Source organism: Panthera onca, chromosome A3 (genome assembly GCF_046562875.1).
Source record: "Panthera onca isolate mPanOnc1 chromosome A3, mPanOnc1 haplotype 2, whole genome shotgun sequence".
NCBI lineage: Eukaryota > Metazoa > Chordata > Mammalia > Carnivora > Felidae > Panthera > Panthera onca.
Window position 1 is genome coordinate 66,833,685 of NC_138341.1, and position 16,594 is coordinate 66,850,278.

General features: G+C 38.4%; 1 protein-coding gene across 4 annotated transcripts in view; it reads right to left on the bottom strand.

Moving 5' to 3' along the window:
• EML6 (EMAP like 6) overlaps window positions 1–16,594 on the bottom strand; it is a 285,377-nt gene that overhangs the window by 108,976 nt on the left and 159,807 nt on the right. For all 4 annotated transcript variants that reach the window (XR_009602202.3, XM_060605873.3, XM_060605862.3 and 1 more), the window contains exons 8-10: window positions 6,172–6,373; window positions 3,462–3,599; window positions 1,479–1,735 (exon numbers count right to left, since the gene is read on the bottom strand). Coding sequence is in view for 3 of the 4 variants with exons in the window: in XM_060605873.3 (XP_060461856.1) it covers window positions 1,479–1,735; window positions 3,462–3,599; window positions 6,172–6,373 (597 nt within the window). In the remaining variant the exon portion in view is untranslated. The remainder of the gene's footprint in view (window positions 1–1,478; window positions 1,736–3,461; window positions 3,600–6,171; window positions 6,374–16,594) is intronic.

Genomic DNA, 16,594 nt, shown 5'->3' on the forward strand with positions numbered 1-16,594 from the left:
TAAAAGCATTAGACAATGAAAACTGTAAGTGGTTGGGAAAAATAGCCTTGACAGTGTGCTAGATATGTTCTCAAATGTGTGGCAACTCCCGGCTTGTACCAAAAGCAGGTGAGGGATGTCCCCAGAGGGCATGCAAAGGCAGAACCACACTGATACAGAAATGCTTGGGAAAATGTCCAGCCATACACAGTTTTAAAATTCAAAATCAAGACAATTTAGTGTACCACCTCAGAGTTTCTTCTTCAAAAATAAATATTTTCAAATAAAGAATCATCTGTGAGAGTAGGTGCTCTTATGCATTACTGGTGCACTGCCAAACTGGCATGCAGAAATTCTGGACTGGAACAGCATGACATAAAAATTCATTAAGATGACCATAAAATGAGAGAGTTGACAGAACATAGTCCTTGACCCAGCATTCCCCCTTTGGAGAATATCGTCCAAGGAAGTGACTCAGAAGAGAAAATCCCACCTGTACCAACATATTTCGAGATGCACGGTCTGTACCAGCAAAGAAACAGGAAATAAGCCTAAATGCTCACTAACGGGAGAATGAGATAGCAAATTGTGATGTTATCACTAAGAGGATTTTACTTTGTTATTGCAGGTGAGAAATGTGTATCCCTTATTTTTTCACATACAGAAAATACATATGAAATAATTTCAAGCAAAGAAAGTAGACACACAGAAATATGTTCCTAGTAATGGTGTGCTAATGATTTGACAGGGCAGAGAACTCTAAAAAGCTGAAGTTACATTAGATGGTGTATATTATTTTACATATAAATTAATTATTCAATAAAAATTTTAAGATGAAATATAATTACTTGAGGACAAGATTCATGTCAAATATTATACTTTTCCACTTACATTAAAAAATCATTAGTCACAGATTACAATACAGAAACTTGTCTTTTATTTCTACCATTTTAGTATTACAAACTAAATGTTACTGAATGTTATCGAAGTCTGATGAATCTCTTCTAAAAGAGACAGCGGAGGTCACAAATAGAAATTGTGTATTTTAAATCCTAATTAGCATATTTCACCAAATAATACCTTAAGGGCTTCCAACTATGAAGAACACAGATTTTGGAATAAAATCATCATAGTAAATAAGGACGGTGATCCTCAAATATTTAGCGTTTTTTTTAGTATTTTTCTAGGCTATTTTTCCTTTCACTTATCTTTAGGCATTCTTTTAATTTCTAAGTATATATCTTTTGCCCATTATAACCATTTCAAGTATTTACATCCAGTCTGCACCTCATGTTTTCATGATCTCTTTCACTGTGCAGTATTTTTTAAAATTTTAACGTGTTCCAATTTAGTTATCTTTTCTTTGGGAGTGTGAGATTTGGGGGGTCGTGTTTCTGAAAACATTCCTTGCCCTGAGGTCATGATGACATTCTCATACATTTGCTGACTCTGGTTCGAAGTTTTGATTTTCACCACCATCCAGGGCCTGCGTGACTCACATGGCATCTTGTAGAACAGGCGTTCTCCCGCGCCGTCATTGGTCTGCAAGTATTTGCTATCCAAAGACCAGTCAATGTGTGTGATGAAACTAAGCGACTTGCTGCATTCTCCAATTTTCTTATACCGCTGGGCAACGGCATACACGTCCACTGGGCCATCATTGGATCCCACCGCGAGGTAAGAGCCATCTGGAGAAAATTTCATTTCATGAATGACTTCTTTTCGATCTTTGATATGAACCACTTCTGTCATATCTCTATAAGAATAAAAACCAGCAATAAAAAGTGATAAGCAGCAAATCTAGAAATAGGAACCCCAAGCCATGTTTTAAAATTTGTATGTCAGAGAAAAAAATGTTTCAAAAGAGAGAGAACACGTGTAAGAATTAAAGGAATAACTTTTGGGGAAAAATATAAAACTACTTAGTTTCTGGCCAAGTTAGGCAAAATTAACCAACATTTTAAATACTATCTGGGCTTCCAAAGTAAAAACAAAACAAAACAAAATTTAATGAAATGCATATTTGCTTTCATGTTTAATTGTTATTTTCCCCTAAAACTTTGTGCTTCAAAAATTTGGGGTTTGTAAAATTGTTTTCAAAACATGCCCTGGAGAAAGGTAAACGTCCACCAAGGGTAGCATAAACATCAACCATCTTTTTTATACTTTAAGATCAAGTAACCAGTGGCTGTGAAGCTTGATGCCTACTGTTGCAAAAAAGAGCAAGTCCAAAAAGCATAAGAGGAAAATTTCTTTTTAAATATTAAATTCTTATGTCATTATTTAATTGTTACCAGGAAAGGTCAACAATGCATACGTCATGTCACTGGAATATTTTGTATCCTTTCCGATCAGGTTCTGGTAAGAAATGCTGCCTGCATTTGAAAGCTGCCACCATGAGACAGAATTGTGGCTAGCAGTCTCCTAGGCCAGCACCGAAGACTTCACCCACTGCCAACAAAATCAGTGCATAAATGATGGCAAATATGTGCTTCTATGTGGTAATTCCCCTCACCAGCTATCACTTATTAATAGCAATATATTATATAATATAATGTTTACTATAATGTCATCAAATAGGTTTTATGGATTTTTGTTTGTTTTGGCTTGGGAAACCCATCAAAAAGAAAAGAAAATCTGGTAACTGGCCATCTTTCCATACCATCACTAAGCAGAGAAAGAAAACGTTGCCCATAACCCAGCACTAAGTTATGTGTGGTTGGTAAGGAGAATTTAGTGTAATAAACTGTGCCAAGATCATTTTTCAAACCTATATAGAATTTTCTATGTGCAAAACATGCAGCATCTATTTACAGCTGCATTTTCTTTCTGTAATCACAAATTGTAGAAGCCATAAAAAACAACCAGTGTTATTTAGAGAAATTACAAGTGTGGGTCATAATTTTTGTCCAGTAAATATAGCGTGTTAATAAATATGAAATATTCCATTTTATTTTTCATTATAGGTGGAAGAAATTTTTACTCAAGCTCACCTCTAAAAATCTGGTACTGCTAGAGACTGCTTTCTCATTTCTTTCTCTTTTCTTGGTTTCCTATAAGCCCAAACCCCCTTGGGACCAGATGAGCTTAGGAGTTCATTATTCAGTGGATTTTAGAAAGGTTCATATACAATATATTATGTAATACCCTCCACAGGAGCTAGGGCAACACCCCGTATTAAAAACATTAATATTTTTGTAGCGAATCACATTATAGAGAATTATTCCTACTAGGAGATTAATAGGCAATAAACAGTCTCAGATCAGTTCATTGGGTCAAGACATGCTGTCAAAGAAGTTGCCAAAGAACGGTGGATTTTCAGAGTGTTTGGATTTGGGAATTACAGATCGGTGACTGAATCTAGAATGTTCCTACTTGAAAGAATAAATGCATTTCTCCTAAAGTCCAGGCATACATTGTGACCAGGAGAACTAGTTTAACACAAGAGCATTTCTGATATCATTTTCTCTAGCAGCACGTGCCTGACTCGGAGAACAATGAAAGAGCCGTCCTTCATGCCCAGGGCCAGCTGAGATCCATCCGGGCTGAAGGCCACACTGCGAACTGCTTCCTCCATGTTACAGCGGGCGATCAAGGCATGGTCAGCCAGGCTCCACAGCCTAAGCACAAGGACAAAGTAAAAACAAAACCAGTTTCTCAGCCATCGGCCAGCCCTAGGCTGGAAGGCTGTTCACCACTCTGATGATGATGACAACACAGGACGCACTAATTTCATACTAGTGTCCTTCCTCACGGCATGTCTGGCAATCTAAGAAGGTGTTTAGATTATCATTGGGTCATTTGCACCATTTGAAATCCCCAGAAAGAACTCTAAGACCAGAAAACCATTTCCAAAGATTTTGAGATTAATCAAGTAAGGACATTTTAAACACTACTTCACACAACATCTTGCTATTCTCTTTGGAAATTAAACATTGTTCTTTATTTATACCAAGAATTGTTAATAACGTTCAGAGAAAAAGAAATACTACTAGCTGTTATTATTGTTAGTTTGTTTAAAATAATATGAGTGTCCTTCTAATAACTGTGTTATTTAAGTGCAGATAAATGGAAACACACATTACATTTATTGGCCTCCCTGGCAAGAAAGAGTATCTGTCTACAGTCACCTGCTGTCATGCTTCACAAGGCCTCTGGGTGTCCCACTGCAGATAGATCCACCCTCCCTGGTTGAGGCAGATACTTTAAGTGCCCCTGGCTGATGGGCACAGCTACTGCTGGAGAAATGGAGGTCAAGGGGCACGTGCCCCTAACACAGTTTGCTGCAGCTCCTGGAACACCTAATCCAGGCACTTCAGACTGAGTGAACGTGGACTAGGTATTTGAAGATGCAAATAAGCATTTAAATGTCAGTTGTGATTGGGTAACTGACCTCTATCTGTTAGTACTCTTAAGACAGGCTTCTCTTAACATACAAACATTAGTATCTGCCAGAGGGGACAGAGAATCTCGAGTTCCGCCATAGGGAAGCAAGAATAAGTCACATGTGGTGCAGTTTCTCTAAATGCATTGTGCCATCAGGACGGACGGGGGCATGCTCCTTAAAATGGAGAGTTGCACAGTGAAGAGCTTACTGATCCCTTAGGCAGCCTGCACTGTTCAGCCTAAAGCTCATGGTAGTCTTTCAATACCTCGTCCATTATTCATAATCTCATGCTGCTTTTAGCCTTGTACTATTTTAAGCAATGTAAGCTTTGCTTTACTAGCATGCAGAAACCATCACTCCCCAGTAGACTGTACCATCCTATAAAGTCACTGAGCTGATCTTGCTCAAGAAATTAGGAGTCAGACCCTTCTTAAACTTCAATACTCAGTGTAAAATAACATTTGTCATTTGAGCCAAATTAATGGTTAAGAGGAATAAGACAAATTCTGACAGCCAGGGCTCCTTGGAGATGTTTGCAATTTTGAGACTCAACTAATTTGTCGAAATACAAAAGCCAAAGACTTTCTTGAAATCATTTCTACCTGGATAAATATAAATCGAGTATCTCAGGTGTTTGAGTAAGTTGGTGGTACCATTTTGCCTGTTTGGGGAAAGCTCAGAGTAAAGGAAGGAAAAGGAAGAGAAGAGGAGGAAGTTGGTTAAAGAGAAACTTAAGCCAAATAAACACTGATTCCACATGGAGACACACTGTGTTTTCACTGATCGTTAGATTGATGGGGCTTCAGGGCCTGGTAAAGATCACAAAATGGATTTACTTTTAAAATTATACCTCAGTAATGAGCACACCGTGTCTTGATCAGATTCACAGACATACAAAGTAAGAGCAAGGGAGAAGCAGGAACCTGCTTCTAGTCTACAAAATTCTAATTTAGCTACTAGAGACCAGAAGCAGTAATCAATCAACAAACTGATGGACCAGCCTCTCCCTCCCACTGGCATACACTCTTTCTGGCCTGCTTGTCATTGGGCACATTTAAAGGTCAGCAGTAAATACAAAAATATTGAAGTCAATGTAACAAACTTCATCACACACTTCTAAACCCTGTGTTCAGTCCTTCAACAGTCACAAGGACATCAGAGGTGTCCTCGTATTGCTCATTTTATGCAATGCTGTGCTCTCAAAGAATGACAAATGATCCACAGCAAGAATCCTTGAGGCCCTAATAAAATTGCCTATTTTCTCAGGAACCAGCACTTTCCTTTGATTTGAGGACAATGTCCAAAATTCCATTCGAGAATTTGCAAAGAAAGAACTGTTTACTCACATACTGAAGGCAACTCCGAAAATCAGAACTTAAGTTCTTTTGAAGACGAGTTCATGAATTCACCAGTGGAGATGAAGGTAGGAGAAAACGGAAATGCCGTGTGCAGCCCCCTGCAGATGACCCAGCATATGAGGGGCAAATATGATCTTAGCACAGATGAATGCGCTGAGCTCTTATCTTTGATTGAAAGAGACCTAGGAGCCTATCTAACCAGGAGCAGTGTATTTTCACTCACTCAGAGCACTTTCACAACTTAAGATACAGCCAGAGAAAGGCGGCAACAACAAAATGCTAAGAAGCCAAGTGTGGTTGGGCTTAGTGTCTCAACGTTCTGTTTGGAACACGTGTGGTTCTACACTGTGGTTTATCCGTCTCTTACGTAACAAGCAAATTTGGGCACAGTAACTCTGTTGTCCCAAGGCAGTCAGTGCATGACGACCGCCAATGCCAAGGCCTCACCTGACAGAGCGATCGTCACTTCCCGTCACAGCCAGGGGCTTCTTGGGGTGCAGGGCCAGAGCCCAGAGCTCCCCCTCACAGTGGCCTTGCAGGATCAGCATTGGCTTGTCTCGTTCGCGCACAATCACTTCAAATATCTCACTGTCCTGGGTCCCTGCTAGGAGGCGGTCTGCTTTCCAGCACACGCTCCGGATGGAGAGGCCTGAGGGAAACAAGCAATTAAATAAAATGAAAGCGTGTATTCACACCATTGACGAAGAAAGGAAAACACCTACATGTCCTTTCACCAGGATAGCATCTAATGTAACACATCTTAAAAACTCCTGAAGGAGAAACACCAACACCACACGCCATCCTGTATTATTTACCATTTCCTTACCCCTCACCATCTGGATTTTACACATGAGTAGTCCTGACTTAGGATAACCATGTGTTTTTACATCAGGATGCATGTGAAATACTACATCTTAAAATGAGTATGAGAAGAAATAGGTCTTTATGAAAACCTATCCCTTTTTGAAATAATGTACTTCTGATTTACTACGGAAAAGTTAACAGTCACTTCAGTCTTTAGGATGCTAACACTGTATTAAAACTTAAAAACAAAAAAAAAATTTAATGTTTAGTTTTAGTTTTGAGAGAGTGAGAGAAAGAGAGAGAGCACGTGCGCACGCAAACGAGCATGCACCAGTGGGGGAGGGGCAGAGAGAGAGGGAGACACAGAAGCAGGCCCCAGGCTCTGAGCTGTCAGCACAGAGCCCCATGCGGGGCTCAAACTCATGAGCTGCGAGATCATAACATGAGCCAAAGTCAGACAGCTTCACCGACTGAGCCACCCGGGCGCCCCTAACGCTATGTTAAAATTCTATGTGGGTGATACTCCAGAATGGCTAATTGTCATATTGGGTAAGTTTACTATGATCAGAACCTAGACTCATTTTGCTGGATAAACAGATGTACCATGTCCCAGAAATATGCAAATGAAACTGATTTCAGTCTCAAAATACCATCAAACATTTGTCAGTGAAGATGCTATTCTTCCCCCACTTAACATTTTATACAATGCTCTCTAAAGGCACAGTACTTCTTTGAAACACAATCTTCCACCTCAGGAGTACTTCATACTCTCCAGGCAGGTCTTTATTTGCCTGTCTGATTTGTGATGTCTTGAACTTCTTGTCAGTTTTGATGCTTACCAGGTACATTATTTATTCACTTGGTGAGTTTTCTCAGGTCTGAATTAGAAATACAGATAGAATCCCACTTTCATAAGTACTGTAAATAAGGCAGGGATGTGGTAAGCTTTGAGATCTGAGTCGTCTCCCTAGTGGGCTTCGTGTCTTCGGCGTAGAAAGTACCAGAAGTCAGAGCACAGGTCTTTAGTCCTGCTCTACACTTGACTGGCCAGACACACCAGGAGTGTCCCTTTCTCTCTGGAGACCAGTTTTTCTCTGCATTAAATGCAGACTATAACTAAGGAGACCATGTAATTTATCATCCAAATTGTGACTACTGTGAAAGTCAAATTAAAGTTACATACTTCAAAAATGTTTATTTTTTTCACCAAGAAAGCAGCTTTACCATGTTAAAATAAAAAGTTCTATCAAAATATTTTCAAAGATAAAATTATAGTGACACTGCATTACAAAATGAAAAGTCCAGAACAGAGGAACGAATAGGCAGGGCACAGAGGATTTCCAAGGCCCTGAAACTCCTCACTATCATGGTAGATACATGTTACTATGCATGTAATATGCACAGAATATACAACACTGAATGTGAACTCTAATGCCAACTACGGGCTTTGAGTGATGATGCATCAATGTAGCTTCTCCCACGGTAACAAATGTACCACTCCGGTGGGGGGTGTGGATAGTCAGGGAGGCGGGGCATACATGGTGGCAGGGGGGATAGGAGAAATCTCTATACCTTCCATTTAATTTTGCTGTGAACCTGAAGCTGCTCTAAAAAAATTAAGTCCATAAAAAAAAAAATCCAGGACAAATGCTAAGGCAAATGGGATGCTGGGACAAAAGAAGGGTTAACTGGCGGTATACGGGCACACTTTGTAATCCTCACTTTAACCAATTCACAGTGGCCTTAAAAGGATCCGATGAGATGATGCATTTATTTACAAAAAAAAGTATTTTTTTTTTTTTTTTTTTGAGGCACAAGCCTATTTTTACACGCAGTAACTCTCTTTACCCCTTGCTCTGAATGCAGTTACATGTCTTGAAATGGAAGGAGAAAGCACACCGGCAGATTTATTATTCCTGCTTTTAGTAAGTAGAGATACCTTGGCAACGGTTAGTTCAGGGTCATTCAAAACCTTTCTAGCAAACATCGTGACAGGCTTTCAAGGTTGGGACGGACAGGGACGTGGTGAAAGCAGCCAGAGGAAGACTGCAGAATGACAGGGCAGGCAGCTTAGCGGCAGGCAACTCTGCCTTATAGCAACAATCTCTTTGCCCTGTCCCTTTCTTGTCCTTATCTCTTTCTCACGCTTTTCTATTCTAGAGGTTTAGTTACCACTCTGTAATTAACACAGTCCAGTTTCTTCCAGGAGGGGAGTCAATGTGTCTCCCTGCTGTCCTCCCAGCAGATCCTCCCTTAGGATCACCTATGATTTTATTCCAGAAGAGGTACAACACCTTGTTCTTCAGAAAACAGGAAGTAAAGAGGGATGTTAATTCCACGGCAGTATCAGTAAAATCTCAAATAATTTACTTTTTATTATATTTATTGTCTGTTTCATCTCACTAATGTCTGTGAATACAGGAGTTCTCTCAGTTTTATACACTGTTGCATCCTCAGTACCTACCACAGTGTTTGACATGTAGTACATGCTCAATGAAAATGGCTGAATAAAATAAAACATTAGAATCACAAACATTTCTTGTGTCCTTGGAGATGACCAAGAAATAAAAGAATATCCTCATCCTCAATGAAACCATTTAAAGGAGGGATATATTGACTCACTCATTCAAACAATTTTTTTAAGTGCCTACCATGTGCCCAAGACCAGAGCTTGAACAGTGAACAAGCCAGCCCATGCCCTATTGGAAATTACATTCTAAAGAGGAGCAAGACATTTGTAAGCAGACATTTATACACCAAAAATCAATTAAAATGATATATACAAGGTTCTGGTTCAAGATGGAATGTAGGAGGATCCCGAATTCACCTCCTCCCATGGTCACACCTAATCGACAGCGACATATGGGACAATTCCCTCTGAAAGAAATCCAAAAGTACTTGAACAATTCCTATGTATCAGGCAAACAACAAAACAGACACACACACACACACACACACACACACACACACACACACACACACACAAACCCTCACATCTAAATGAGTAAGGTAGGCTCAGACATAATCTCAATATAAATCCCACCCTTGGGCCAGTAACCCACGATTGGGAAGCTCACAACTATGAGCTTCTTTCTGAGAAGTGGAGGGTTTGAACACCACATCTGGCACTCCACTACTTAAGACCTGCACCTGAGAGGTGAACCCCCCAAATACCTAGTTTTGAAAGCCAATAGGGCTTGTATCCACAAGATCCACAAGGTTATAGCAAACTGAAAAACAGTGGGTTCACTGTGCCTATATTCCAGGGTCTGGTGCAGGGGTAGCTGAAATACCCAGTCTTTCAGTGAAACAGGCCTTTTTGCTTAAAGTTTCAGTCTGAAGGGCAGGCATCTAACCTAGCACACATCTAGAGGCCTACTGAAATACTCCGCAAAGACTGAAGAGGCCGGAGGGTGCCACATAGACACTTCCCTCTGCCTTCCAGCTTGCTGTTATCTCCAGGAAAGATACAAGGGGCACCATGGTTTTTGTGGCTACTGCCCAAGGGTCACCCCTTGAACTTTCCGCCAGCAGTGCCTACATTCATTGATCCTACAGGACTGTAACAAATGGAAAAACAGTTTTATTTTTTATCCTTCACTCAGATTTAATAATTATCAAATTTTCCCACATAAGCCTCTATTTCTTTTTTTTTTTAAAAGCAAATTTCAGTAATCATATAATTTTGTACCTCCCATACTTTAGTTGGCATCTCTAATAATATGGACCTTTGATATAGCCATAGTACCATAACCATACTTGACAAAATTTGGTATCGTCCAGTTCACAATAAAATTTCCCTTATTATCTATAAAATATATTTTACTTTTATTTATTTTCCCTTTCCAAACTTTTATTTAAATCCTAGTTAGTTAACATACAGTGCAATATTAGTTTCAGGAGCAGAATTCAGTGATTCGTCACTTACATACAACACCCAGAGGCAAATGGAGAAATCTGAGAAACCATTGTTAATCAACTACCCCCTAAGGCAGCAGAGACAAAGAAGACTGAGGTACCATCTTCAAAGCTGTGGCCTGAAGGGCCAACTTCTAAATAAATACACATCTAGAGGTTGAATGCAATCCTCTCCAGAGATCAGGGAGGCCGGTGGGTACCATCTTTACACTGTCCCTCTGTCCTACCAGGTCATCAGTGTCTCCAAGAAAGGAGCTTATGCACAGGTCTGGGACCCCAGCTTTTGTACCTTGCCCTCAAAGGATACATCTCTTGATAACCTGGTTCTGAAAGCCACCAGAGCTTGTGTTCACAGATGCAATGGCAGGGTAAGCAAACAAACAAAAAATTCTTAACTAGCTATCACCCCAGGGCTCAGTGCAGAGAGAACAAACAAAAATGCCCATCTCTGGCTCTTTCTCTGAAATAGCTACATGTATTTACTTTAAAAGCTGCTGTCTGAGGTTTGGCTCCCAGTCAGATTGAATATAGGTGCTAAGATCCTACCTTTTGGGACACTGACAGGTCTTAGCTTACCTTCAACTACCAGAAGTGACAAAGAACGAAGTAGGCTGTTTATACCATCATAAAGGTTTGAAAGACAATCAAGAGCTAGGGCAGCGTTAAACAGTAAGATTCAGGGGCTCCTGGGTGGCTCAGTCAGCTAATCATCCAATTTCAGCTCAGGTCAGGATCTTGCAGATAGTGATTTCGAGTCCCATGTCCAGCTCCGTCCAGTTCAGAGCCTGGAGCCTGCTTACAATTCTGTGTCTCCCTCTCTTTCTTCCCCTCTCCCACTCATGCTCTGTCTCTCTAATAAACATTACAAAGAAAAAACTTAAAAAAACCCAGTAAGATTCATCTACATGAGGCCATCTCTTTAAGACTGGAGAGGTGGCTGTTTTATCTGAAGCTGAGAAACCAAGAATGAGAGTCAAGGAAAAAATGAACAAACAGAAGTACATGCTCAAGAGAACAACATAAAAATCTCAGAAAAAAACACAATGAATTGGTAATAAGTCATCTACCTGATAAAGAGTTCAAAAATAACAGCCATTCAGATGCTTACTAAACTCAGGAGAACAAAGCATGAACAAAGTGAGAATTTCAATGAAGAAATTAAAACTATAAGAAAGCACGAAAGAGAAATCACAGAGATGAAGAATATAATAACTGAATAATACACTAGAGGGGTTCAACAGCAGACTAGATGAGGAAGGAAAAACATCAGTAAACTCAAACATGGGGCAGTGGAATGCACCCAATGAGAGCAACAGAAAGAAAAAAGGATGAAAAAGAGTGAAGACAGCTTAAGGGACTTATGCAACAATATCAAGTAGACTAACATTGGCATTATAAGGGTCCTAGGGGAGAAGAGAGAGAGAATGGGGCAGAAAACTCATTTGCAGAAATAATGGCTGAAAATTTCCCTACCATGGGGAAGGAAACAGACATCCAGATCCAGGACACACAGAGAACTCCACATAAGGTAACCCAAAGAAACCTATACTATGACTCATTATAATTAAAGTGTCAAAAGTTAAAGACAAGGAATCTGATAGGCAGCAAGAGAAAAACAATTTAAGACTTAAAGCAGATTTTTCAGCAGAAACCTTGCAGTCCAGAGGGAGTGGCACAATATATTTAACTTGCTGAAGAAAAAAACTGCCAACTAAAAACATACTACCTGTAATAGTTGTCCTTCAGAATTGAAAGAGAAAGACTTCACCACACAATTAAAAGTTCAAAGACTTCATCGCCACTGGAACAGCCTGACAAGAAATGTTCTAGGGACTTCTTCAAGTTGAGATAAAAGGGCACCAATCAATAATAGGAAAACATAAGAAAGTCTAAATCCCATCTGTAAAGGCAAATATAGAGTACAATTCAGAATAATTTAATGTTGTACAGGTGGTGGGTTAATTACATATAAAGATAGTATGAAAGTTAAAAGACAAAAGTAATAAAAACTATAACTATAATAATTTGTTAATGGACAAAAGAAAAAAGATATTAAGTTGTAACATCAAAAACAAAATAGGGGGGCAGGGAGGAGTAAAAATGTTAAGCTTTATCAGGCATTCAAACTATTATCAACTTAAAATATTCTGTTATAAGTTGTTTTGTAAAAGCCTCATGACAATCACAAAACAAAACTATAATAGATACAGTAAAGATAAAGAAATCTAAGCATACCACTACTGAAAATCATCAAATCACAAAGGAAGAAAGCAAGAGAAGAACAAAGGAATTACAAAATAGTCATAAAACGATGAACAAAATGACAGTAATACCGATCAATAATTACTTTAAATGTAAATGGAAAAAATTCTCCAATCCAAAGACACAGGGTGGCTGATGGATAAAAAAAACCCAAAGACCTATCTATGCACTGCCTACAACAGACTTATTTCAGATTTAAGGACACACAAAGACTAAAAGTAAAGGGATAGAAAAAGATATTCCATGGAAACAGAAACCAAAAGAAATCTGGGATACCTATACAAGATAGGCTTGAAGACAAAGACTGCAGTAAGAGACAAAGAAGGTCATTATATAATGATAAAGTTGTCAATCCAGCAAGAAGACATATTTGTAAATGTTTATGCACACATCACAAGAAAACCTAAATATATAAAGCAAACATTAACAGACCTAAATGGATAAATATGTAGAGCAATACAATACAGTAGCAGACTTTAATACCCTACTTTCCTCAAAGGATAGATGATCTAGACATTAAATCATAAGGAAACAATGGCCTTAAACGACACATTAGACAGATGGACTTAAAAGACATTTAAAAAACATTCCATCCAAAAGCAACAGAAGGTGAGTTCTTCTCAAGTGCATATGGAATATTCTCCAGGATAGATCACACATTAGGCCACAATTCTTAACAAATTTAAGAAGACTGAAATCATACTAAACATCTTTTCTGATCACAAAGGTATGAAATTAGGTATCAATGACAAGAACAAAATTAGAAAATTCACATATATGTGATGATGAAACAACATGCTACTAAACAATCAATGGGTCAAACAAGAAATCAAAAGAAATTTTTAAAAATGAAAATAGAAATATAACATACCAAAACCTTTAAGATGCAGCAAGGGCAGTTCTAAGAGCGAAGTTCACTGAGATAAAAACCTACATTAAATAACAGAAAAGATCTTAAATTAGCAACCTAACTTTATACTTCAAGGAACTAGAAAAAGAAGAACAGATGAAGCTCAAAGTAAGGAGAAGGAAGGAAATAAAGAGCAGTGCAGAAATAAATTAAGTAAGAGACTAAAAAACAATAGAAAATATCAACAAAATATCAACAATAGCAACAAAACTAAGAGTTGGGTGTTTTTTTGTTTGTTTGGTTGTTTTTTTTTGTTAAGAGAAAAGCAAAATAGACAAACCTTAAGCTAAACTCACCAAGAAACAAGACAGGACTTAAATAAAATCAGAAGTGAAAGAGGAGACCTTGTAACTGATACCACAGAAATACAAAGGATTGTAAGAGACTGCTATAAAGAGACATATACATACAAACTGGACAAACTAAAAGAAATGGAAAAATCCCTAGAAACATACAATCTACCAAGACTGAATTATGAAGAAGTAGAAAATATGAGCAGACCAATACTGAGTAAGGAAATTGAATCAGTAATCAAAAACCTCCAGCAAAGGAAAACCCAGTATCAAATGGCCTCACTGGCAAATTCTACTACACATTTAAAGAATTATTATCAATCCTTCTGAAATGCTTCCAAAAAATATAAGAGGAGGAAACCCTTCCAAACTGATTGTATGAGGCCTCAATAAACTCGATATAAAAACCAGGCAAAGATTTCACAAAAAAATTTACAGGCCCGAGTTTAAGCTATATTACAAAGCTGTAATCATCAAGACAGTATGGTACTGGCACAAGAATAGACACTCAGATCAATGAAACAGAATTGAGAAACCAGAAATGGACCCAGAAACATATGGCCAACTAATCTTTGACAAATACTTAATAGAATAAAGACAGTCTCTTCAGCAAGTGGTGCTGGGAAAACCGGACAGCGATATGCAGAAAAATGAACCTGGATCACTTTCCTACCACCATACACAAAAATACTCAAAATGGATGAAAGACCTAAATGTAAGACAGAAAGCCATCAAAATCTTTGAGGAGAGAGCAGGCAAAAACCTCCTTGACCTTGGCCGCAGCAACTTTTTACTCATCACGTCTCCAGGGGCAAGGGAAACAAGAGCAAAAATAGACTATTGGGACCTTGTCAAAATAAAAACCTTCTGCACAGCAAAGGAAACAATCAGCAAAACTAAAAGGCAACCAATGGAGTGGGAGAAGATATTTGCAAATGACATATCAGATAAAGGGTTAGTATCCAAAATCTATAAAGAACTTATCAAACCCAACACCCAAAAAACAAATAATCCAGTGAAGAAATGGGCAAAAAACATGAATAGACACTTCTCCAAAGAAGACATCCAGATGGCCAACCGACACATGAAAAAATGCTCCACATCACTCATCATTAGGGAAATACAAATCAAAACCACAATGAGATACTATGTCACACCTGTCAGAATGGCTAACATTAACAACTCAGGCAACAACAGATGTTGGCGAGGATGTAGACAAAGAGGATCTCTTTTGCACTGCTGGTGGGAATGCCAACTTGTGCAGCCACTCTGGAAGACAGTGTGGAGGTTCCCCAAAAAATTAAAAATAGAACTACCCTATGACCCAGCAATTGCACTAATAGGTATTTATCCAAGGGATAGAGGTATGCTGTTTTGAAGGGGCACATGCACCCCAATGTTTATAGCAGCACTATCAACAATAGTCAAAGTATGGAAAATGCACAAATGTCCCTCGATGGATGAATGGATAAAGAAGATGTGGTATAAATATACAATGGAGTATTACTAAGCAATCAAAAAGAATGAAATCTTGCCATTTGCAACTATGTGGATGGAGCTCGAGGGTATTATGCTAAGCGAAATTAGAGAAAGACAAATATCATATGACTTCACTGATATGAGGACTTTTAAGATACAAAACAGATGAACATAAGGGAAGGGAAGCAAAAATAATATAAAAACAGGGAGGGAGACAAAACATGAGACTCTTAAATATGGAGAACAGAGGGTTACTGGAGGGGTTGTGGGAATGGGGACGGGCTAAATGGGTAAGGGGCATTAAGGAATCTACTCCTGAAATCGTTGTTGCACTATACTCTAACTAACTTGGATGTAAATTTTAAAAATTAATTAAAATAAATAAATACAGAGAATAAACTAAGGTGGATGAGGGGGTGGGGCAGAGGGAAACTGGCTGATGGGCACTGAGGAGGGCACTTGTTGGGATGAGCACTGGGTTTTGTATGTAAGCCAATCTGACAGTAAATTATATACATTAAAAAAAATTATAGGCCACTTGCCTGATAAGCATAGATTTGAAAGTCATGAAAAAATTTTTACAAATCAAATTCAACAATACCATAAAAGATTCTTACACCATGGTCAAGAGGGATTTATTCCAGGGATGCAAGAATGGTACAACATCTATGTACCAATCAATATGGTACACCACATTAACAAAGTGAAGGATATAAGTCATATGATCATCTCAATAGATACAGAAAACGCATCTGACAAAACTCATTATTCATTTATGATAAAAACTCTCAACAAAGCACACATAGAGGGAATGTAACTCAACATAACAAAGGCCACATACGACAAGTATACAGCTAACATTATACTCAATGGGGAAAAGCTAAAAGCTTTTTTCTAAGATGAGGAACAAGATAAGGATACCTACTCTTGTCACTTATTCAGTGTAGTATTTGAAAGTCCTACTCAGGGCAACTTGGCAAAAAAAAGAAGTAAAAGGCACCTAAATTGTTAAGGAAGAAGTGAAACTGCCACTATTTGCAGATAACATGATTTGATATATAGAAAACACTAAAGGATCACAAAAAATTTAGAACTTAATCACAAATTCAATGAAGTTGCAGGATACAAAATCAATACCCCCAATCAGCTGCATTTGTATATGCTAAAAATGACCTATCAACAAGAGAAATTAAGTAAACAAACC